A 22,396-nucleotide genomic window follows, 5' to 3' on the forward strand; every position below is an offset into this window, starting at 1 on the left:
TAACAATAACATTGCCGTTGTCCAAAGGGTTTTTATGGTGTCTACAGCCAGCATGCTAGTGTGTTAAAGTATATAACAAAGCATGTTTTTAACATAAAAGCATCCATGTACTTCGCACATCAAAATGCACAATACAGAAAGCAGATATGATAATGACAACCTTAATTGCTGAACAGTCACCACAGGTCTAGAGCCATTTCCAGCTCACATTCAGTCTCCAAAAAACACAATCCTGGACCTGCTTGGTGTATAGATGAATCTTCTTCTCACCAGGTTTGAGTAGACAAGACTGCACAAGCCATGGCACTAGGGAGTGTGCAGGGCCACTAATGTCATGGTTGTTCAGTGGGAAGAGAGTTCAACCTCATCCACTATTGAAAAGTCCAGAATTTGTGGAAATCCTGATATCATCCATTTTGTCTGGCTGCCCTACGTACATATCCATGAACATCCTGACACTGGCACCACAGGAGTTATAGCTCAGTGGTTTGAGCATTGGCCTGCTAAACCCAGGGCTGTGAGTTCAATCCTTGAGGGGCCATCTAGGGATGTGGGGCAAAAATTGGGGAGTGGCCCTGCTTTGAGCAGGGGGTTGGACTAGATGATCTCTGGAGGTCCCTTCCAACCCTGATATTCTATGATTCTATAGGACTTTGGGGAGCGTCACAAGGAATTATGGGAGTCTGAAGTCTTCTCCTATATTTTCCAACTTCCTGAGAATTCCAGAAGACCTTTCAAAATCTCCTAGAATCCATTACTTCTGGGAGCTGTGCCAGGAATTGTGGGATAAGCACCCAGAAAGCAGTATTACTGCATTGCTGCAGAAGAGCAGTTGTGTACATGGGGGGCAAAATTCCAAATGGTCCATCACCCAAACCTGTACAGCTAGTGTGGGTGCAATGCCCTATTGGTGCTTAGCAATGGTTCACTTCTCTAGTGAAGGCACAGCAGGGGAGATAGAGAGTCATCTCCAAGTCTTGTCTACAGTGCACATATTCACTGTGCTGACGTGGTTTCTGCAACAACGCTCAAATTAGTTTATCCTTGCCTATACTGAAGCTAAACTGTATTCTAATACTGCACCTGTCCTTGACAATCATTGTCAATAATGCATCATTTCTGTGTTGTAAACAAGTCCAAGAAGTCATGTTCCACCAAGATTTTACTGTAGATGGAAACCTTGCAAAAAGTGTGCTAGAAACCAGCGCCTGATTGTCCCTTCTTTACACTGATGTAAATCCATTTACTTCAATGGAGTTCTCCTACAGGTGTAAGTCAGAGGACAATCAGGCCTCAGTCCACAAAAACTAAAAGAGCTGAAAGTGGTTTAGCCCCATCTATGCTAGCAGCCAAAATGTTTTTTCAGCTCCAGTTGAAGGAAGTCCAAGGGGCAAACTATTGTTAACAATCATTGTCAACAATGACAGGTTTCAGAGTAACAGCAGGAGAGTGGGGTGGGGGGAGGTATTTTTTCATGCTTTGTGTGTATATAAAAAGATCTTCTACACTTTCCACAGTATGCATCCGATGAAGTGAGCTGTAGCTCACGAAAGCTTATGCTCAAATAAATTGGTTAGTCTCTAAGGTGCCACAAGTACTCCTTTTCTTATTGTCAACAATAGGACTGCTTCCTAGTACAGACAGACCCTTGCAACTGCCAGTTTCTGGAGGCCATTCATGTGGAAAATCCATGTTTGAGAGCTTATCATGATTTTTACTAAGGGTTCAAATGATCACTAGATTTGGGGAAGATTTCAATACAGGCCTCCCACTTATCTGTACTCCTCATCTCCAGATGTGTCTATGATAGCAGGAACTCCACTTCAGCCCTCTGGGAGTTAATAACCTGATTGTCTGCTTCTCCTCTTTTGTTCTTAAAGTCCAAAAGGGCATAAACTAGTATGAGACCCAGCAGCCAATGCGGGTACATAACTTACATTTTCATAGAGCTCATAGAAGTTTTATGTGTGGGCCATGATGCTTCTGGGCTGGGCCTGGACAGGGATCGGGGGCCTTTCTGCAGGGCAGGGAGAAAGAATAAAATCCTCACCGAGAAAGGAGAGAACGTATATTAGTAGAGGGAGGTGGGCCAGAAACACAGACACAAGCACACCCACACTACATACCCCGCCCTTTCCCCCAGCTAGCTTCCTGCTCTGCTAGGACAGAACAGCTAGGGAAAGAACGGGGAGGAGAAAAGAGGAGCGAGAAGGAGCACAGAAAAGAGGAGAGAAAAAAGAGAAAATAGATGATCATACAGAAGTGAAACTTTGGATTCAGTGCTTGGAAAAAGGAGGCCAAGCCACTGTAACAAGGTCTCGCTGTGGTTTGCTACCTTCCCACATTCACTGCTCACCAGCATATAAAGAGCTCCCTTGGGAGTGTGAAAGGAGTCAAGGGAAGAGAAGGGAGAGCTTTTGGTAGCGTCTCTTTCTCAGGTCAGGGAGAGGAAGGCAAGGAATATATTCAAAAGAGGCTTACAGATAGTTCCTTGGAATGAAGAGAGAAGGCAAGAGAATATATTGGCTGGTACTGGCTCCAGAAGGCTATCTCTGGTGAGTGTATGCTGAAAGTGATGGCACAAAGGCTGCTGCAAAAGACTGTCTTGATGGAGGCAGCTGGAGAATGTGTGTCTGTGCGACTGCTGTGTGAATCAACGTGTATGAATGTGCATATGTGCTTGCAGGAGTTCAGATGTGCATAGGTATAACTGTACGTATACCACAGCTGTGTATTTGTCTATGGGGGAAGGGAGGTGTGTAAAAGAGAGTGTGAGTGCACACATAAGTAGGCTTACAGGGTTAGCCCCCAAAGGAACAGTGCACATACTAGGTGCTTCAGAGAAAGGCAAATGTTATGAGGATATTCCCTCCTGATGTCTTGAAACATAAGATTTGATTAGCCCTAGTCTGGTTTGTAGAATTACAACTATTAATGCTCACAATATCACCCATCCCTTTTTTAAATCTAGGCATGGCATTTGATACAATGTGTGTATGAACATTTGTTTGTGAGTGTGCCTATCTAAGTAAGAATACTTGAGAGTGTGCTTGGGAGTAGATGTGGTTGCCTATATTACTGTGTGTCTGTGGTATGTCTGGGTACATGCATGAACATGTCCATGTATGTGCCTGTTTGTGAATGTGTACATGCTTGTGTGGGTGTATTCACCTGCATGTGAATACATGTATGTGCAAGTGTATGCCTATGAAAGTATGTATGCAAATGTGTTTTTATATCTGTATATCTATCATAGAATCATAGAATATCAGGGTTGGAAGGGACCTCAGGAGGTCATGTAGTCCAACCCCCTGCTCAAAAGCAGGACCCATCCCTAATTAAATCATCCCAGCCAAGGCTTTGTCAAGCCTGACCTTAAAAACTTCTAAGGAAGGAGATTCCACCACCTCCCTAGGCAACGCATTCCAGTGTTTCACCACCCTCCTAGTGAAAAAGTTTTTCCTAATATCCAACCTAAACCTCCCCCACTGCATATCGTTTGTATGCGTGTGTGTTTGAAGCTGTGTGAATCAGTATAATCTGTGTGAATGCAAGAGTAAGCATTAAATAAAGAGAAATTTGATTTTGATTACAAAAACAAAAAACATCCTGTGTAGGTCCAGGCAAATGTCCAGCACTGGTGTCTGTATGCCTATCACTTCTCTCCCTCTCTGTGTCACTATTTCTGTCTTTTTCCTGTTCTCTGTCCCTCTCTCCTTTCTCCCCAGCCTGAGTCTGGGATTTCCTAGGTATGCAGCTCCATTTCTAGTCTCAGGCTCTGCACTAGCAACATGGGAGGCAAGGGCCCTCTCTCTGTAGAATGTTCCTGGAACTGTCCAGTGTTTGCTAACAAAGTCTGCGTCGATCTTAGATAGGGACAGGGTGGCCTTAGAAGCAGCGTTCAATACAGCACTGACTTCACATAAGGAGAGCATTCCCTAGCCTGGGATGAGCTTGTGGCTGGCCTATGGGACCAATGTTCACTAACACCATAAAGCAAGGAGAGGGATCCCTCAGGTGTTTCCCTAGGATTGACCAATTGTTAGAGGAGACTTGTGCTAGTGTCAGACGATAGAGGGCGTCCTTGCACTGTAATTTTGCTGTGCTGTAAGTATTGACTCTGAGGTTTGCCTGCTCTATTCTCCTGAGTTTTCCCACTAAGCGGGGTAAAGGAGGGGACAACTCCTTACTTCTGGTCTTTGCTTCAGCACCAGAGGTCCCTGGTATTTGTGACATACAGGCTGCAACACAATGATAATCCCTGTCTCCTGCAACAAAGAAAAGATGACAGGGAGAGTCAACCAGGGAGTCAACTGGGGTACTTGGAACGTGGAGGTGGGAAAGAGCCAGCCAACAGGAAGGGATTTGGAGGGGCCACAGTGCATCTAAAATAAACCCCAAGATTTGTGCTGAGTTTTGCCTGTGTGCTGGAATCAAAGCTGAGTCTGGTCACAGCCATAGGGTATGCATAGAGCCCTGCAAATCTGGGGATATCTACCTTATATCTGCAGATATGTGCATCTGTGGATGTGGATATCCACAGACCATTTTTTGTGGATTGCAGATCAGATGTGGATACAAATTATGTAGCCACACAGGTATATGGCTGCATGTTGCACATTATTTGACAACAGACGCTTATGCTCAGGCAACTGATATTCCTGTGTTCAAGGATTCAAGTGTGTACATGCCACATTCCATTATCTTTTGTTACTCCATTGTGTTTGCCTGTCATTTCTTTTATATATGCCCTCATGGGAGAGTATTTGCATGTCTGTGTACATTTGTCCACACTAATTTCCTCATATTTGTGCATGTTGACCTGTAGACATGTTTGCATATGTGTATCCTACATTTGGTGTGTATTTGCATAAGCATGTCCTCATGGTGATGTGTATTGATATTGGCATCTATTTATATACCTGTGTCCCTGTGTTGTGCATGTGCATGTTCTTGTGGTGGCATGTATTTGCACAGGCATGCACCCATGTTGACATGTTTTGTGGTCTCATGTTTTATGTTCAAAACCCCTCCATATCTTCCACAGATCTCTGTTTCCCCAGCTGCCCAGCCTTCTCCCACTGCCTGCCATCACCATCCACATCACCATGTGGGTAGAGTCACATTGGAGAGGCATCCGCCAAGCTCTGTTGTTTGTCTTCACTGCTGCACTTCTCACTGGGGTCACCATGCTGGCTATCTCCTCTACCATCAACCCAGTGGGATTCTTCTTCCTGGGGGTGGGGGGCATGTGCCTGATTGGCTACCTGCTGAGTGTGTTTGTGGAATGCTTCCTGAAGCATCGGCACCCACAGGATACAAATCAGGCAGCCACAAGGAGGCAGAGCCAGGCAGGGTAAGCAACTATATCTATTACTTCCCTTTATTTACTCCTTCCTTCAGCCACAACCATTTTAATCTTTCCCTTTCCTCATCCTTCTGCTACCCTTCTCCCAAGAGGCAAAAGTCAAAGTCCATTCCAGGAGGCACAGTAATCTCTTCTCCTCCCATATGGAGGTTCCCAAAGTCACAGGATTTTAGAAATGTAGGATTAGAAGGGCCCTCTAGAGCAGTGTTTCCCATTTTTTTTTTATACCAGATACTGGTTTGCTGCCTTCCTAAACTGTGTCAGGGAGATCTCAGGGACTGGCGCTGGTCCATGGACCAGTCGTTGAGAAACACTCCTTTAGAAGTCATCTTGTCCATCCTCCTGTTAAGACTGGGCTAAGTATTTTTTACAACACAGATATCACATTCATGGTATTCCCTTCACTGACTCAGAGTCCATTTCAGAGGCCACATAGATCCAGCCCAGTTTTCTCTGCCCCTCAGTAATCCTGTCTTACCCCAACCTTCCCTGCAACGCTTTCCTGAATGCTAGCATCACTAATGAGCCAGAACAGAACAACTACTGTCTTGCAACAAAATGAGCCACACAAGATAGGAGATAGAAATAGCTGGGGAAATGCTATGGTATGGTATATGCTCAGCTGGGTTTCTGCTGCTCGCTTCTCCAAACCTCATCTCCAGGGCAATTATTCCCTAGAAAAGTAGTCTCTAATTTTTGGTGCCTCTGTGTTTTGACTGTCCAACTTGAGACACACAGGGACTGAATTTGAGAGGCGTTGAACACCCACAACTCCTATTGGCTTCAATTAGAGCTGTAGGTGCTAAGCACCTACATAAATTAGACCCAAATTGTCTATAATTAGACACCCAAAAATAGAGTCCACACAGGGCCTTAAGTTCTCTGTACCTCAGTTTCCCCTATCTGTAAAATGGAGATAAGAAGTTACCCATCTTGGTAAAATATTTTCAGATCGTCAGATGCTGTATAAGAGGAAAAGATTATTTATTATTAGAAAGGCAACATATTAAAAACTGATTTAAATATTTTTTTAGATATTGTTCATTGCCGCTGCCTATTCTGGAGGCAAATAGCTCATGAGAGTTAAAAAAAAAAGATTAGATATTATTAGGAAGAACTGCATCTACAATGTTGTTACCTAGGATAAAAATGACAAGGGCTGTCAGTTCTCCTGACAGATACCCGTTAATTCTACATGGAATAGAAAGTTCCTATTATTTAAACTAAAATACAGTATTTCTTATTTTCCTTACTCTTTGTCTTCAAAAAACCCACCACTGCCAGTCTGATATAGTACGGTAGAGCTAAAAGGTGCAGTGTTTTTTCTCCCTATTAATTGATTTTAAATGTTGGCAGATCTGCTAAACTGAGCACCAGTTGATGGGTCAGGAGGAAACCAGACTAGATAGATTAGTATGATCCATTGTGGCAAGTGTTGGAATACCAGGCTAGATGAACCATTGTTTGGATCCTGCACAACAGGAGGTGGGATATTGAATTATATGAACCAGTGTTCTGATTTAGAGTGGCAGAACATGGCATACAGGACCATATGGACTAATGATCTGAGAACTGCTGACCTGTTGAGCTATTGTCTGTTGCATGGCCCCCATTCTGGAGGACTCAGATCCCCTCCCTCATGGGTTTATCTCTGTGTAGAGTATAAACATCACAATGTCCTATTTAGTCAATGTCCCTATCTTTTGTGTGTAGGGTGAATGCTGCCTATGAAGCACCAGCCTATGAGGAGGTGGTGACAATGACACCAGCCCCAACAGTCTGGACGATCACCTCCAATTCAGGCACAGTGCCCTCAACAGTGGGGGAGCCCCCACCATACAGTGTGGTCATTGAGCCGCCCAGCATGGCAGAAACTGGGGCGGAGACCTTCAGCATCTCAGTGGCATCAGGCATCAGGCGTGCCTCTGAGACAGACGCAGGCTCCAGGCTGCACCTTAGGTTGGTGCTGCCCCCGAGGATGCAGCGCTTTGTCTCAGATATCCATGACGTCAAAGGTGTTGAAGAGAGGCTGGAGCGGCTGGAGCCACTCACCCCACCACCTGCTTATGAGAGTCCCACTGATGATGATGTCTTTGCAGAAGCTTTCCAACCCTCAAGACAATGATTAAAAACAGACAGAGCCTGCTTGTTGTGGATGAGGCACAAAACCTATCTAGTGCCACCACAAACTGGAGAAAGGGGGTCAGTGCTGCGGGCCATGTCATGGAAGCACCAAAGGGTCCACAATGGAGGATGTAGGGCAAAGATGGAACATTGAGCCCACATATTTGCCAACATCCTGGATCATTCCTTAGATTTCATGCTGTCTTGGCATCTTCCTCAGAAATTAAGTTTTAGGTTTTTCCAGAAACAATACAATAACTGATGGGCTGTGAGTTAGAAACTATCCCTTAAAGTGGGTTGTTCAGAACCAGGGTAGTCTTAGATGAGAAACAGAAATGAGTGACTACTCACCAGCAGGTACCAAAGACATTAACGGCCTTGCAGAGACAGCCCTACATTTTATAGGGTCCTACACTACACAAAGTCCCTGTCTGTCTGCATCCCCTCCTGAAAAGCTATTTATGGGACCCCACAGATTCCTTTGCCTTCTCTCCATGGAGCCAAAAGGTGGAGAAGAAACACAACTGTCTTAAAGGAAGCTGGGAGAAGGAATTAAGGGACTTAACTGTCTGCCATGGACTGCTGGGACCAGAATCAGATGGGTCTGTGCATGTGGAACTGATTGCAAAAAGTGTTCCAGAGCCACTGAAGGCCACAGCCCAGTGCAGCTGCATTAGTTGCAGGAGCCCAAGTTGCCCTGCATCCTTGGAGAATAACCAGAAATCTAGGTTCCAACTTACTACAGTCTTGAATTTATATATTTTTTTAAACTTGTATTTTTAGTGCTGTTGATTTATGATTTTTTAAAAATACAATTAAGTGTGTTTCAGCCAAAGCTTCACTTCCCAGTGACTTATTAAATATTACTGGTATTACAGTAATGGCTACATGTTCCAACCAAGATCAGAACCTCATTGTGCTAGGCAGTGATAAACAGATAGTAAAGGACAGTTGCTGTCCCAAACAACTTACAAGACAATGGATAGGAAGAAAAAAAGTGTGTGTGACACCTTATATGGCAGTCTCTTTTGGCGTTGAAATATATTAATTTTGTTTCCCATAGAGGCACTATTGCAGAGAGAGAGAGAGAGAGAAGCAGTACTCTTCATACTTAAAACAGTAGCAGGTCTACCACTCCTTGAACCACACTAGAACTTCTGCAATAAAGCTTTTGATTCTACTGGAATCCTTTGCATGTTCAAAACAATACTGCAATGGACCCTCTTGACAGAAGGGGCATAGAGAGACAAAGAATGAAGCAGTATGATCTAGAACAAGAAGCCCAGATGCACACTGCAAAGCACAGTGGACTAAAGGAATGAACCCTAGATCAGAGAATGGAGGTATCATAGCCAGCAGCAGGGGTGGGGTGAGCATACATCCAGTTTTGGCTAGGACAGTCCCTTTTTTAAGCCCAGTCCCGGCCCCCCAAGGGGCTGTAGTTGGAGCAGCTGCAGCAACCAAGGGTGGGGAGGTCCAGCAGCCGACCAGCAACCAGATAGCAGAGAAGGAGGGGGTGGTGTCTGGCCCAGCCAGGGGGGAGCAGCTGGAGCAGAAACAGCAGCAGCAGGGAGAGCCCATGGCCTAGCAGCAGCACCAGCAACAGGAGCAGGAGCCCTCTCTCTCCTTTCTCCCTCCAGGCCAGAGGGCAGCAGGAGGGTGATCCTATTGGGATCCAGGAAGTGGGCAGGTGAAGCCCTCCCACTGCTAAAGGATCCCCCCCAGCCTAAGAGTGGGGTCCACAGGACCTGGAAACCAAATGGTTATGGGGGTCAACTAATGAAAGAACAGGGATAGGAGTGCGATTGAAGGGTCAAATGAAGGGAACCAGATGGGGACACCGAGCAGAGAACCCCGGACAGCGCCTACTGCTCCTCAAAGGCATCAAGGGAGTCAGTGGATGGCACCCAGAGGAACTCTGCCCGGATACGTGAACGGATGGAGGATTGGAAATAGGCCCCACAGTCACAGGAGACTCCATCGGCCGACCTCCTCACGCTGGTTTTATAGATGGCCGTTTTAGCCAGGGCCAGGAGGAGGTTGACCAGGAGGTCCTGTGACTTTGTGGGGCCATGGATAGGGAGTGCATAAATAAGAAGGTGAGTGGAAAAGTGCAACCAAAATCTTAACAAAATGTCTAAGAGGAGCTGGAATAGGGGCTGCAGCCTGGTGTACTCCAGGTAAATGTGTGCCAGGGTTTCCCTCATGCTGCAAAAGAGGCAGGTGTCTGGGATAGGGGTAAACTGCGCCAAGTACACGCCCGTGCTCACGGCCCTGTGAAGGAGCTGCCAACTAATATCCCTGGCGGGCCTCGGGACCAAGGTGGAGTAAAGGCTGGCCCAGAGACAGGAGGCCGAACGACAGACCATCCCTACACCTGAGCTCCAAGAGGTCCCGGACCACATACAGGTTGTCAAAGATGGTGCGGCCCAGGACGGTGTAGGTCTGGTCTCGGTGGACCATGTCCGCCACCATGGACCCTAGCTGCAGCGAGATGGCTTTTGCTACGATTTTGTAGTCCATGCTAAGGAGCGAGATGGGACGCCAATTTCGTAAATCACGGAGGTACCCCTTCTTCGGCAGTAAGGTGAGCACGGCTCGCCTGTACGAAAGAGGGAGGACCTTGCTCTGCAAGGACTCGGCCCAGACGGTGACTAGGTCTGGCCTGAGGACATCCCAGAACATGCGGTAGAACTCCACGGTCAGCCCATCCATGCCCAGAGATTTATTGGTGGGCATGCAGTGGAGGCTTCTGAGAACTTGGCCAGAGTGAGAGGCAGCTCTAGCTGGTCTCGGTCACCCGCTTACTGTAGGGAGTTTGTCCCAGAGCACTCTGCAAGTGTTAGGATCGGTCGGATCCCGGGAGAAAAGGCCTGCGTAGAAGGCCCTGGCTCTCCCGCACATCTCCACTGGATCCGTGAGGGGGGTGCCGTCCTCTGCCAGAAGGTAAGTGACATACTTCTTGGCCCCCCTCCTTTTCTACGGGGCATGGATCATGGCTCCCACTTCCTCTATCTCCCGAAGGAGACGGATGTGGGATTGAACAAAGGTGCCTGGGGCCCGATGGTCTTTGAGGGCCCGGAGCTCCTCCCACTTCTCCCGGAACGCTCTGCAGAGGGATGGATCCTCGGGGCTGGCGGTCAGACGCCTCTCCAGCTCTAAGTCCTCCTGTTCCAACTGCTGTATTGCCGCATCCCTCTGTCAGCTGGCGCCCCGGGTGTAGTCATGGCAGAAGAGCCGGGCTCGCACCTTCCCCAGGTCCCACCACCGCCGTGCCAAGGAATAGGCACACCGCTGCCTTTGCCAGGCCAGCCAGAACTCCTGGAAGGATGTCACGAAGCCCAAATCCTCCAACGAGCTGTTGTTGAAATGCCAATAGGCCGGCCCCAGCCTCTCCGGTGGTTAAATGATGATCAGAGAACGGGGCCGGCTGGATTCTGGAGGAGTGGGCCTGTGAAAGGTGAAAATATGATAAATAGATGTGGTCCAATCGGGAGTGGCGCGAGCAATGGGCCTCCACCCGGACAAAGGTGAACGTCGAGATGTTGTCCAGGTGGTGGTCGCACCAGACGTCCACTGGGGAGTGAAGTCTGACAATCTCCCGGAGGATGTCTGCGGTGGCCAGGCACTGCTCGGTCCCTGAGCAGTCCCACTCCTCGAGGGTGTTAAAGTCCCTGCCCAGGACCAGGCACTCTCGAGGATCCAAGGTGCCAAAGAAGGCGGACACCTGCTGATAGAAACGCAGCCGCTCCGGGCTCGATGTCAGGGCAGAGACGTTGACGAGATTGATCACAAGCCCCTCCATACAGATCCAGAGGTGCAGCAGGAAACCCGGCACAGTCTCGGCGACCCCCAGCACCTCAGGCTGTAGGTCGGGAGAGAACAGGGTTGCCACTCCAGCTGTACGAATGGTGAGATGGCTAAAGTACACCCTGTCCCCCCATTCCAGCTGCCAGCTGTCTTCGGCAGCTGGACCCATATGGGTCTCCTGCAGAAAAACCACAGAGTACCCCCACTCCCGAAGGAAGGAGAGCACCTGGCTCCTGCGGAAACCCATCCTACAGCCCCAAGTGTTCAATGTTACGAAGATGATGGGTGCCATGAGGAGGGCTTGGGGGGATCCTTGCTGGCAGGATCGCTCATGGCCCCCGTCGGGCCGTGCAGCAAACCGTGACCTACCCTGTAGGTGAGTAAGGAGTCACGGAAGAGGCGGACCCGCTGGTAGGCTGCGGCGGCCTGCTTCCCGGTCCTTTTACCCTCCCCCATGAGGGCCCTTGCGGCCCAGAGGATTTGATGAACCCTGGGGGCCAGGGGAGGGGCATCTGCAGAGCTGGCAGAGGGAGCAGCGGGGAGGGCCGCGGCTGTGGGGGCAGTCACTGCCATGGAGGGCCTGGTCTTTTTGGTGGGGCCCTTCCCCTTCTTCTTACCCTGGCCCTTCCTGCTGGCTGGGGGAGCTCCCCCAGAATCTGAGGGGGCAAGGGATGTGGCAGCAGCAGAGGTCACCCTGTTGCCTGCTGCTGCTGATGCCCCAGCGGGGGCAGTAGCCCATGGTTTGGCAGCGGCGGTTGAGGTAGAGGCTTGGGGGGGTGACGGAGGGGCAGGTGGGGGAGTGGCAGCTGGGTCTGCTGGAGGGGTCCAGCCTGTCTTGTCCCCTGCAATAATGAGCGGGGAGGGAGGGGAAACACCGGAGAGAGGAGAGGAAAGGGTAAGGCGGTCGACCACTCCTCCCTGCTAGGCTGCAGGGAGGGGAGGAGGGCGTCAAAAGGGGTGGACTGGATGGGGGGAGGCAATCAAGGGCTAGGGGTCAGTTACTGACACGGGGTGGGATTCAGGCTCCTCTAGCTGCACTAGGGAATGGGGGAAATACAACAGCATTGGGGGGGTGTAGTGAAAGAGGTTCAAACTAAAATGGGGAGGGGCACAAGCGCATGGGAGGGGGCATGGGCACATGGAGCAAGGGGCTAAGCAGGTTGGAGGTAGGACAGGGAATCCAAGGGGTTAGCTTCAGAGGCTGGGGTGAGGCAAACAAACAAAAGCTGCAGAGGGAAAAGGGCGGGGCAGGCAAACAAACTGAAGCTAGTAAGGGGGGCTGGGGCAAAGGGGAGGGGCAAAAGGCTGCTAGGGGCAAATGGGGCAGGTAGCAAGGGGCAAAGCTGTGGGAGGAGGTCAGTTCAAGGGGGGGCACATGTGCCCACATGCAAAAAAAGAGTCCTTGTTTGGGCTGGCTGCTGCTTCTGGCCCAAATGGTGGAATCAGGGCATGGCAAGCCAAGCAAGCAGCTGAGTCCAGAGGCAGGAGCTGAGGCAGATGGTAAACAGCCAGTGGGGGCGGTGGAGGGGGCAGCAGTGGGGGGGGGGACAACACAGATGGATTGGGGGGCAGGCTCCATGCCACACCCACTGTGTCCCCACAAACACAGTCAAAACCCCCACCACAAGAGCACAGTTCAAAAGTTACTCAGTCCAGGGTTGGAAAGCCCCCTCCACGGTGATCTGCAGAGCCTCTGTGTGGTCCCCCACTGGTAGATGGTCCTCTTCGTTCTCCTCCCTGAGGATCCAGCAGCTTCTTGGCAGCAAGCTCCTCAGCAGTAGCTCCAGCAACTCCAGGTGGCAGTGCAGGCAGGCAGAAAGGACCCCTCTTAGGTGGTGGTGATGGTGGTGTCTGCAGCAGCAACAGCTGGGGCCCCTCACTCCCCTCCTCTGGGTAGTGGGCCAGCATCCCCCCACCCCCCAACGGGCTGTAGTTGGAGCAGTAGCAGCAACCAAGGGTGTGTGTGGGGGGTCCAGCAGCTGACCAGCAATCAGGTAGCAGAGAAGGAGGGGGTTGTGTCTGGCCCAGCGGGGGTGGGGGTGGGGGGGAGAGCAGCTGGAGAAACAGCCCTATTGGGATCTGGGAAGTGGGCGGGCAAAGCCCATTCACTGCTAAAGGATCTCCCCCCAGCCTAAGAGGGGGATCCACAGGACCTGGATACCAAATGATTATGGGGGGCAACTAATGAAATAACAGGGACAGGAGTGTGGTCAAAGGGTCAAATGAAGGGAACCGGATGGGGGAACCGAGCAGAGAACCCCGGACAGCGCCCACTGCTCCTCAAAGGCATCAAGGGAGTCAGTGGACGCCGCCCAGAGGAACTCTGCCTGGATACGTGAATGGACCGAGGATCGGAAATAGGCCCCACAGTCACAGGAGACTCCATCGGCCTCCTCACTCTGGTTTTATAGATGGTCATTTTAGCTAGGGCCAGGAGGAGGATGACCAGGAGGTCCCGTGACTTTGTGGGGCCATGGATAAGGAGTGCATAAATAAGAAGGTGTGGGGAGAAGTGCAACCAAAAACGTAATAAAATATTTGTGAGGAGCTGGAATAGGGGCTGCAGCCTGGCACACTCCAGATATACGTGTGCCAGGGTTTCCCTCACGCCGCAAAGGGGGCAGGTGTCTGGGATAGAGGTGAACCGCGCCAAGAACACGCCCGTGCTCATGGCTCCGTGAAGGAGCCGCCAACTGATATCCCCGGCAGGCCTCGGGACCAAGGTGGAATATAGGCTGGCCCACCGGGGCTCCTCACCCTCCAAAGGTGGCAGGAGGTCCCGCCATTTTGTATCGGGGTGGGACACCAGGGTGAGGGCGTGTAGGTTGTGGAGTATGAGCGTGTATAGATGTTTCCTTGGCATAGTTTGGAAACAGATCGGCTGCAGCTTGTGCAGCTGGCTCATAGTGAAGGGGTGAGCGAGTCGGTTGGGTCCACAGGGCAGGGGCCCAATTAAAAGGTCCGGCGGGCCTGGGGTAGAGGGTATGCGGGGCGCGCTCTCATGCAGGACCTGGTCGAGGTAAACCTGAGCAGCGGGCGGCAAAGCAGCCTTCACCTCCTGAAGTACGCGCTGGGGAGTATGAGGTCTGGAGAGCCCCATGCGCTGAGCAAGTGTCAGGGGATGCAGCCAGTCTCCCCGGTTGTAGTCGAGGTCTCCGACTCTTGTGACTTCTGCCAGGACCAACCTCTGGCGCACGAGGGGGACTTTGCCGCCTGCATGCGAGCCTGGGGGCTGTGTAGCAGGGGCTTCATGAGGAAATCTGCCCCATTGGTGGCCGCCACGGACCTGGTCGTTGAAAACAGTTTCCAGGTCCGGAGGAGGTCCTGGTAGAAGACCGGCAGCACGGAGAGGTCTCGCGGAAGACCTCTCGGATGGATAAAAAAGGAGCTGCTGGTCGTATCGGAGCTCTCGGAAACAGTGCAGGAAGGCGTGCACCAGTATGCTCCACGCCTGAGTATTCAGACATTTCAGGCCCTGCCCTCCCTCCTCCAGGAGCAGATGGAGAGCCCCTGCAGGGATCCAGTGCAGTCCTGACCAGAAGAACTCCAGAATCGATGTCCGAAGGGTGGCCAGGAAACCCGGGGCCAGGACCAGGGTGTTGAGCCGGTACCAGAGCATGGACAGGACTAGTTGATTAAGCACCAGTGCTCTCCCTCAAAGGAAGAGGCACTGGAGTAGTCCTGTCCATTTCCGGAGCCACTCTATCACCCCGCCCTCTAAATTTTGCCAGTTCTCCGGCAGAGAGGGATGTGTGGCAGAAAGGTAAATGCCGAGATAGAGCAGCGGGCCCACGCTCCACCGGATGGCCTGAAGCGCGGGTGGGAGGGAGCTCACCTGCCAGCCGTCCCCGACCACCAGGCTAGAGCTCTTGACCCAGTTGACCTGGGCAGAGGAGGCTGCCGAATAGATGGCCTGGCAAGCCTCCACCTGCGCCAAGTCGACCGGGTCCTGGACTACGAGGAGCACGTCATCGGCATACACCGACAGGACCAGCCGCAGCTCCCACAGCTCCTGTCAACCTCCTTTGGAGGAGACAGAGGAAGGGCTCAATCGACAGAGCATACAGCTGGCCCGAGAGGGGGCACCCCTGCTGTACTCCTTGCCCGAAGATGACCGGTTCGGTCAGGGTCCAGTTGAGCCTGACCAGACACTCGGCAGAGGTGTACAGCACCCGGAGAAAACCCACAAACTGGGTTCCGAAGCCAAATGCTTGCAGAGTGTTCAGGAGATACCCGTGATCCACCCTGTCGAACGCCTTCTCCTAATCCAAGGACAGGAGAGCGAACGACAGACCATCCCTACACCCGAGTTCTAAAAGGTCCTGGACCAGATATAGGTTGTCAAAGATGCTGCAGCCTGGGATGGTGTAGGTCTGGTCTGGGTGGACCACGTCTGCCACCACAGACCCTAGCCGCAGTGAGATTGCTTTTGCCATGACTTTGTAGTCCGTGCAGAGGAGTGAGACGGGATGCCAATTTCATAAATCGCGGAGGTCCCCCTTCTTTGGCAATAAGGTGAGCATGGCTCGCCTGCACGAAAGAGGGAGGACCCCGCTCTGCAAAGACTCGGCCCAGACGGTGACTAGGTCGGGGCCAAGGATGTCCCAGAACATGCGGTAGAACTCCACGGTCAGCCCATCCATGCCCGGAGATTTATTGGTGGGCATGCAATGGAGGGCTTCCGAGAACTCGGCCAGAGTGAGACCGTAGGGAGCTCCTCCCAGAGCACTCTGCAAGCGTTAGGATCAGTTGGATCCGGGGAGAAAAGGCTTGCGTAGAAGGCTCTTGCCCTCCCGCACATCTCCACTGGATCTGTGAGGGGGGTGCTGTCTTCTGCCAGAAGGCAGGTGATGTGTTTCTGGCCCCCCTCCTTTTCTCCAGGGTGTAGAAGAAGTGGGAGCCACGATCCATCTCCCGAAGGAGGTGGATGCGGGATTGAACAAAGGCACCCCGGGCCCGATGGTCCTCGAGGGCCCGGAGCTCCTCCCAGCACACTCCGCAGAGGGGCGGATCCTCGGGGCTGGCAGCCAGACGCCTCTCCAGCTCTAAGACCTCCCGTTCCAACTGCTCTATCGCCGCATCTCTCCGTCGGCTGGCGCACCTTGGGCCATAGGTCAGGGGAGAACAGGGTCACCACTCCAGCTGTACGAACTGTGAGATGGCTAAAGTAGACCCTGTCCCCCCAGTTCAGCTACCAGCTGTCTTCGGCGGTCAGATCCATATGGGTCTCCTGCAGGAAAACCACAGAGTACCCCCCTCCCGAAGGAAGGAGAGCACCTGGGACCTGCGGAGACCCATCCTATAGCCCCGGGTGTTCAATGTTGCGATGGTGAGAGGTGCCATGAGGAGGGCGGGGGGGATCCTCACCGGCAGGGACGCTTGTGGCTCCCGACGGGCCGCGCAACAGCCCGTGAGCTACCCTGTAAGTGAGTAAGGTGTCACGGAAGAGGCGGACCTGCCAGTAGGCCGCAGCGCCCTGCTTCCTGGTCCTTTTACCCTCCCCCATGAGGGACCTCGCGGCCCAGAGGATTTGATGAAAGTCCCCCCATCGCTGGAGAGCAAGCTGTACCTTGTTGTGGGAGCCACGGACATCTTCTAAAAACTCCCGCAACTCTTCTTGCAGCGCATGGGGGGTTGGGGTTACGGTCTCCTGGTTATTCCCAGACACGGACCTTGGTACAGCCCTGTGGCCCACCAAGACAGGCAGACATGGTGCGGACCCCCGACGTAGCGCCTGATGGACTGGTGCCATTTGGCCTGCCTTGAACCTTGGGGCAATAAGGATAGCAGCTCCTAGTGGGTCGGGACAGGTAAACACAAAGGCCGCTCCCTGGGGGTCATCTCCTGGAAAAGGGAAGGAGACAGCCCCAGGGGTGGCAATAACATCGCGGGAGGTGGACGGGATAGGGACAGAGTCAGGGGTGAGATTCTGGGCTTCAGAAGCCAAGCAGCTGGATGGTGGTGCCTCCCGATCAGGCTCAAGGGTTGAGGGGGTGGGGAGGAAGGAAGGAAGTAGATTCCTCACACCAACAAGGTGTGCCCCTGGTGGCTTGGGTCCCGGCCGTGTGGCACTGGCTGTCGCCTGAACAGGCTGGGTGGCCGTCAGCGGGGTGTCATCTGTGGCCGGGTTGATGGAGGAGTCCAGGGGCTCCTCAGAGGTGGGAGTGGAAATAATGGTTAGGGGGAGGGAGCATGGGAAAAGGAGGGCTGGAGTGAGGTCGCCCAGATCGAGGCCCACTGGCATAGGGTCGTCCTCCCCTTGGGTGACTGGGGTCAGACCCAGGGCCTCGATCTCCTCGTACATGGAGGGGAGATAGCTTTCTGCCACCCTGCGGTTCTCCCCGCTGGCACCCGATGCGATGGTCGCCTCGAGGATTACAGAGGCTTCAAATGGTACCAGGGCAGAAGGGGCCCCCTTGGGGGTCTCGGAGGGGAGGGACTCCCATGGAGGGGAGATACTGCCTTCCAGTGCTGCCACATCTTCCCCAGCCGGCACCGGTGGATGGAATACACCCGTGGGCAAAGCAGAAGGCTTGGCATTGGTGCCCCCCTTCCTGGTCTTCTGGGGGGCCTCCGTATCAGATGGGAGGGGCGGAGTTCGAGCCTTCCGCTTGCCCCGCTTCCCCTGGACTAGAGCCCAGCCCTCCATGGCATCATCTGGGGGCTGGCTAGCAGGGGTCGTGTCAGGGGGCAGAGGCGATGGCTCAGGGACTCGGGGGCTAATGGTGGGGCAGCACGAGGGAGGGAGGATTCCCCCTGGGACGGGCCCTCTCCCATGCCCGGCAGTGTCCCTGCCGCACCCTCCTCCACGGGCCTCACTAGATTGCAAGCAGCAGGGGCGGGGCTCTCTCGCTCATCTGGGCATAGTGGGGGAGGTGCCTCTTGGGCCTGAGTGGGAGCAGTGGTAGACTGAGAAGGAAAAGGGGTGGCTTCGGGGGCTGGGCAGCTCCGGGCACTGGTGATGATGGGGCCGGTGCCCTGCTGGGGCTCGGGGGTCCCAGATGCCCCTCCTTGCCGGGCCAAGGGGCAGTCCCTCCAGACATGCCCCATCGCCCGGCAGAGGTAGCACTGGGCCTCCCCTGTAGAGTAATGCACCAGGTAATGGGCGCCCTGGTACGGGACCAGGAAGGACCCCTCAAGCGCCTCTCCGTCATGCACCGCTGGCGGCAGTTGAAGCTGCACTTGCCGGCGGAATGAGAGGACATGACAGAGGGCGGGGTCTTTGCAGCCCAATGGGAGAGGGCTGATCACAGAGATAGGTTTCCCCAGGGTGGAGAGGGTGGGTAACAGAGCGGCATTGGGAAGAAAGGGAGGGACGGAGGTCAGGATCAGGCGGACGCTCAGGTCCTCTAGCAGCTCCAGGGGGACGAACACCCCTCCCTCCCCCAACTGCCAGGCCCTTCTCAACCGCCTCCTGGGCAGCGGCCTCCAATGCTAAGAAGAAGACGACCTTGCCATACATTTTGGAGGCCGCCACAATGGCCGTGGGCCCCACCACCCTCGCCAACACCCGCACGTAGGTCTCCACATGGGGCGAGGTGGGCACCAGGAGGCAACGGACGTCATGGTGGGAAAGGGGCCCCGGCCGCTATAGATGGTAGTGGAGGCGGTGGGCAGGGGAGATGATGTAGCGGCAAGCGGGCGGGGGCTGCCACCATCTGGGCATATGCCCTGGGGGCCAGGAGAGGGACACCCACAGAGCTGGTGGAGGGAACAGTGGGGAGGGACGCTGCGGCCGGTGGTGGAGCCGCAGCAGTGGGGGCAGCCCCTGCCATGCAGGGCCTGGTCTTTTTAGCAGGGCCCTTCCCCTTCTTCTTACCCTGGCCTTTCCTGCCGGCTGGGGGGGCTCCCTCCGAATCTGAGTAGGCGAGGGACGCAGCAGCAGCGGAGGTCACCATGGGTGTGGTAGCAGGTGGTTCAGCAGCGGTGGTAGAGGTTTGGGGGGTGACGGAGGGGCAGGCAGGGGAGGGGTAGCTGGGGCTGCTGGAGGGACCCCACCCGTCTCGTCCCCCGCCATTGTGAGCGGGGAGGGAAGGGGAGACACCAGAAGGAGGAGGGGAAAGGGGAAGCAGGTCAACCCCTCCTTCCCGCTAGACTGCAGGGAGGGGAGGAGGGCACCAAAAGGGGTGGGCTGGATGCAGGGACAAAACAAGGGTTAGGGGTCAGTCGCCAACACGGGGTGGAATTCCGGCTCCTCTAGCTGCACTAGAGGTGGGCGGGATACAACAACATTGGGGGTGCAGTGAAGAGGGTTGAAACTAAAATGGGGAGTGGCACAAGCACATGGGAGGGGGCATGGGCGCATGGAGCAAGGGGCCAAGCGGGCTGGAGTTAGGGCAGGGAAACCAAAGGGCTAGCTTCAAAGGCTGGGGCAGGGCAAACAAACAAAGGCTGCAGAGGGAAAACCAGCAGGGCAGGCAAAGAAACTGAAGCTAGTAAGGGGGCTGGGGCAAAAGGGGGGGCAAAGGCTGCAAAGGGGGCAGGTAGCTAGGGGAAAAAGCTGTGAGGTGGGCAGTCCGGGGGAGGGGGCACGTGCGCCCACGTGCGCTTGCACAAAGTCAATTTGGCTGGCTGCTGCTTCTGGCCCAAATGGTGGAATCAGGGCATGGCAAGCCAAGCAAGCAGCTGAGTCCAGAGGCAGGAGCTGAGGCAGATGGCATACAGCCAGTGGGGGTGGTGCAGGGGGCACTGGTGGTGGTAGTGTTGGGGTTTGGGGGGGGACACAGATGGATTGGGGGGAAGCTCCACACCACACCCCCTGTGTTCCTACAAACACAGTCAAGACCCCCACCACAAGAGCACAGTTCAAAAGTTACTCAGTCTTAAGGCCCCCTCCATGGTGGTCTGCAGAGTCTCTAGGTGCTCCTCCACTGGTAGATGGTCCTCCTCTTCTCCTCCTTGGGGCCTCAGCAGCTCCAGGCAGTAACGTCCACAGCAGCAGCTCCAGGAACTCCAGGTGGTGATCCAGGCAGGCAGGCAGACAGAACCTCTCTCAGGTGGTGGTGGTGTCCACAGCAGCAACAGCTGAGGCTGGGGTCCCATCACTCCTCCCTTCTGGGGAGCAGGCCAGCAACTCCCCCCAAGGGACTGCAGTAGCAGCACCCAAAGGTGGGGGGGGAAGGTCCAGCAGCCGGACAGCAACCAGGTAGCAGCAGAGAAGAGGGGTGGTGTCTAGCTTAGCCAGGGAAGCAGCTGGAGCAACAACAGCAACAGGGAGAGCCCAGGGCCTGGCGGCGGCTTGCACACTCTCTCTCTCCTTGCTAAAGAGCAGCAGGAGAGTGATAGAGAGGAGAGTTGTAAGCCCCAGGATGAGGAGAGCTTTATTCCCTGTAGAGGGAAGAGAGGTTGCTATAAATTAATTAGAGCACCTGAAGCCAATTAGAGCACCTGTAGCCAGTCACCTGATAACCCCCCCCCCCCCCACTTCAATCAGACAGTTGGAGGAGTTGAAGCAGAGTGGTTTGGTGTTGGAGTAGAGAGCAGTTTGAAGAGAAGCAGAGGAGAGTTTGGAGAAGTACTGTGGCGGGCCAGAAGACCAAGACCCTAGGTAAAGAGAAACCTGGCTTGTGCAGAGCAGAGGGACTCCACAGACACAAGGGGTTGGGAGAAACCTAGCCCAAGCAGAGAGAGGGCAGGAAGTCCCACAAGCTGAAGGGCCAGAGAGAGAAGTAGCCCAGGGGAAGGAATTGCTAGTTCAAATGGTTTGCCACTATCCCTAGGGCCCCTAGGCTGGGACCCAGAGTAGAGGGTGGGCCTGAGTCCCTCCCTCTCCACTCCCCTTCTCTGGAATACTAGTGGGATAGTTAATACCCCAGATCAGGGGCAAGAAATGGTACCCTGAACCCCCCCCCACCCCCACAAGAAGAGAAAGCATGGGACCTATCATTGTAGTGCTGGCAATTTCCCACACCTTGTAAAAAACTCACTGGTTGTAGAAACTGAACCAGGTTACCATTACAGTAAAAATGGCTGGTCAGCAGAGAATACTACCAACCCCTCATGCTGCATGAGGGCTCCTGGTGAAAGTCAGTCTCTGGAAGCCAGGACATGAAAATGTTTGATGCTGGCAGCAAGAAAACACTTCAAGGTTGGTTACTGGAAAATGTTTCAAACATCAAAAATCTCACAGATCCATAAGAAAGATGAACAATTATGGACTCAAAATCCTAGGCATCAGTGAGAGCAAATTGACAGGTACGGATAAGAAGCATTTCAAGCAACAGAAGAAACATCTCATTTATTCAGGTCACAGTGACAATGAACACTCAGAGGGACTAAAACTTATTATGACAGATTCTGCAGAAAAATCACTCATCAGTGGGGAACCTACCAACCTACACATCATAGAGTCATAGAATATCAGAGCTGGAAGGGACCTCAGGAGGCCATCCAGTCCAACGCCCTGCTCAAAGCAGGACCAATCCCCAACTAAATCATCCCAGCCAGGGCTTTGTCAAGCCCGACCTTAAAAACTTCTAAGGAAGGAGGTTCCACCACCTCCCTAGGTAACGAATTCTAGTGCTTCACCACCCTCCTAGTGAACAGGTTTTTCCTAATATCCAACCTAAACCTCACCCACTGCAACTTGAGACCATTACTCCTCGTTCTGTCATCTGCTATCACTGAGAACAGTCTAGATCCATCCTTTTTGGAACCCCCTTTCAGATAGTTGAAAGCAACTATCAAATCCCCCCTCATTCTTCTCTTCCGCAGACTAAACATCCCCAGTTCCCTCAGCCTCTCCTCATAAGTCATGTGTTCCAGTCCCCTAATCATTTTTGTTGCCCTCCGCTGGACTCTTTCCAATTTTTCCACATCCTTCTCGTAGTGTGGGGCCCAAAACTGGACACAGTACTCCAGATGAGGCCTCACCAATGTCGAATAGAGGGGAACGCTCACGTCCCTCGATCTGCTGGCAATGCCCCTACATCATATACACCAAAGTCCAAAAATGTCAATTTTACAGTGCTATGCTCTGACAGAGGAATATAGTGATGAGGATAAAGATGAGTTCTACAAATGCCTCCAAACTGCGCTTGACAGAATACCAAAACATGCCTTATTCCTTGCAATGTGCAACTTTAATGCTGAAGT

General features: G+C 53.1%; 1 protein-coding gene across 1 annotated transcript; it reads left to right on the forward strand.

Annotated features, from left to right (window-relative positions):
- The first annotated feature begins 2,191 nt into the window (after positions 1 to 2,191).
- On the forward strand, positions 2,192 to 8,272 carry TMEM139 (transmembrane protein 139). The gene is made up of 3 exons (XM_073329134.1): positions 2,192 to 2,555; positions 5,048 to 5,356; positions 7,082 to 8,272. The coding sequence occupies exons 2-3, from the start codon at positions 5,109 to 5,111 to the stop codon at positions 7,491 to 7,493; spliced, it is 660 nt and encodes a 219-aa protein (XP_073185235.1). The 5' UTR covers positions 2,192 to 2,555; positions 5,048 to 5,108; the 3' UTR covers positions 7,494 to 8,272.
- The last annotated feature ends 14,124 nt before the right edge of the window (positions 8,273 to 22,396 follow it).

The sequence above is a fragment of the Lepidochelys kempii genome, chromosome 1 (assembly GCF_965140265.1).
Source record: "Lepidochelys kempii isolate rLepKem1 chromosome 1, rLepKem1.hap2, whole genome shotgun sequence".
NCBI classification, from domain to species: domain Eukaryota; kingdom Metazoa; phylum Chordata; order Testudines; family Cheloniidae; genus Lepidochelys; species Lepidochelys kempii.

What these genes read in the sequence shown, in the direction of transcription:
- TMEM139 (XM_073329134.1), top strand. Translation starts at nt 5,109, where the DNA reads ATGTGGGTAGAGTCACATTGGAGAGGCATCCGCCAAGCTCTGTTGTTT. An exon ending in AGGAGGCAGAGCCAGGCAGG is followed by an intron (nt 5,357 to 7,081) that starts GTAAGCAACTAT and finishes TTTTGTGTGTAG; the next exon opens with GGTGAATGCTGCCTATGAAG.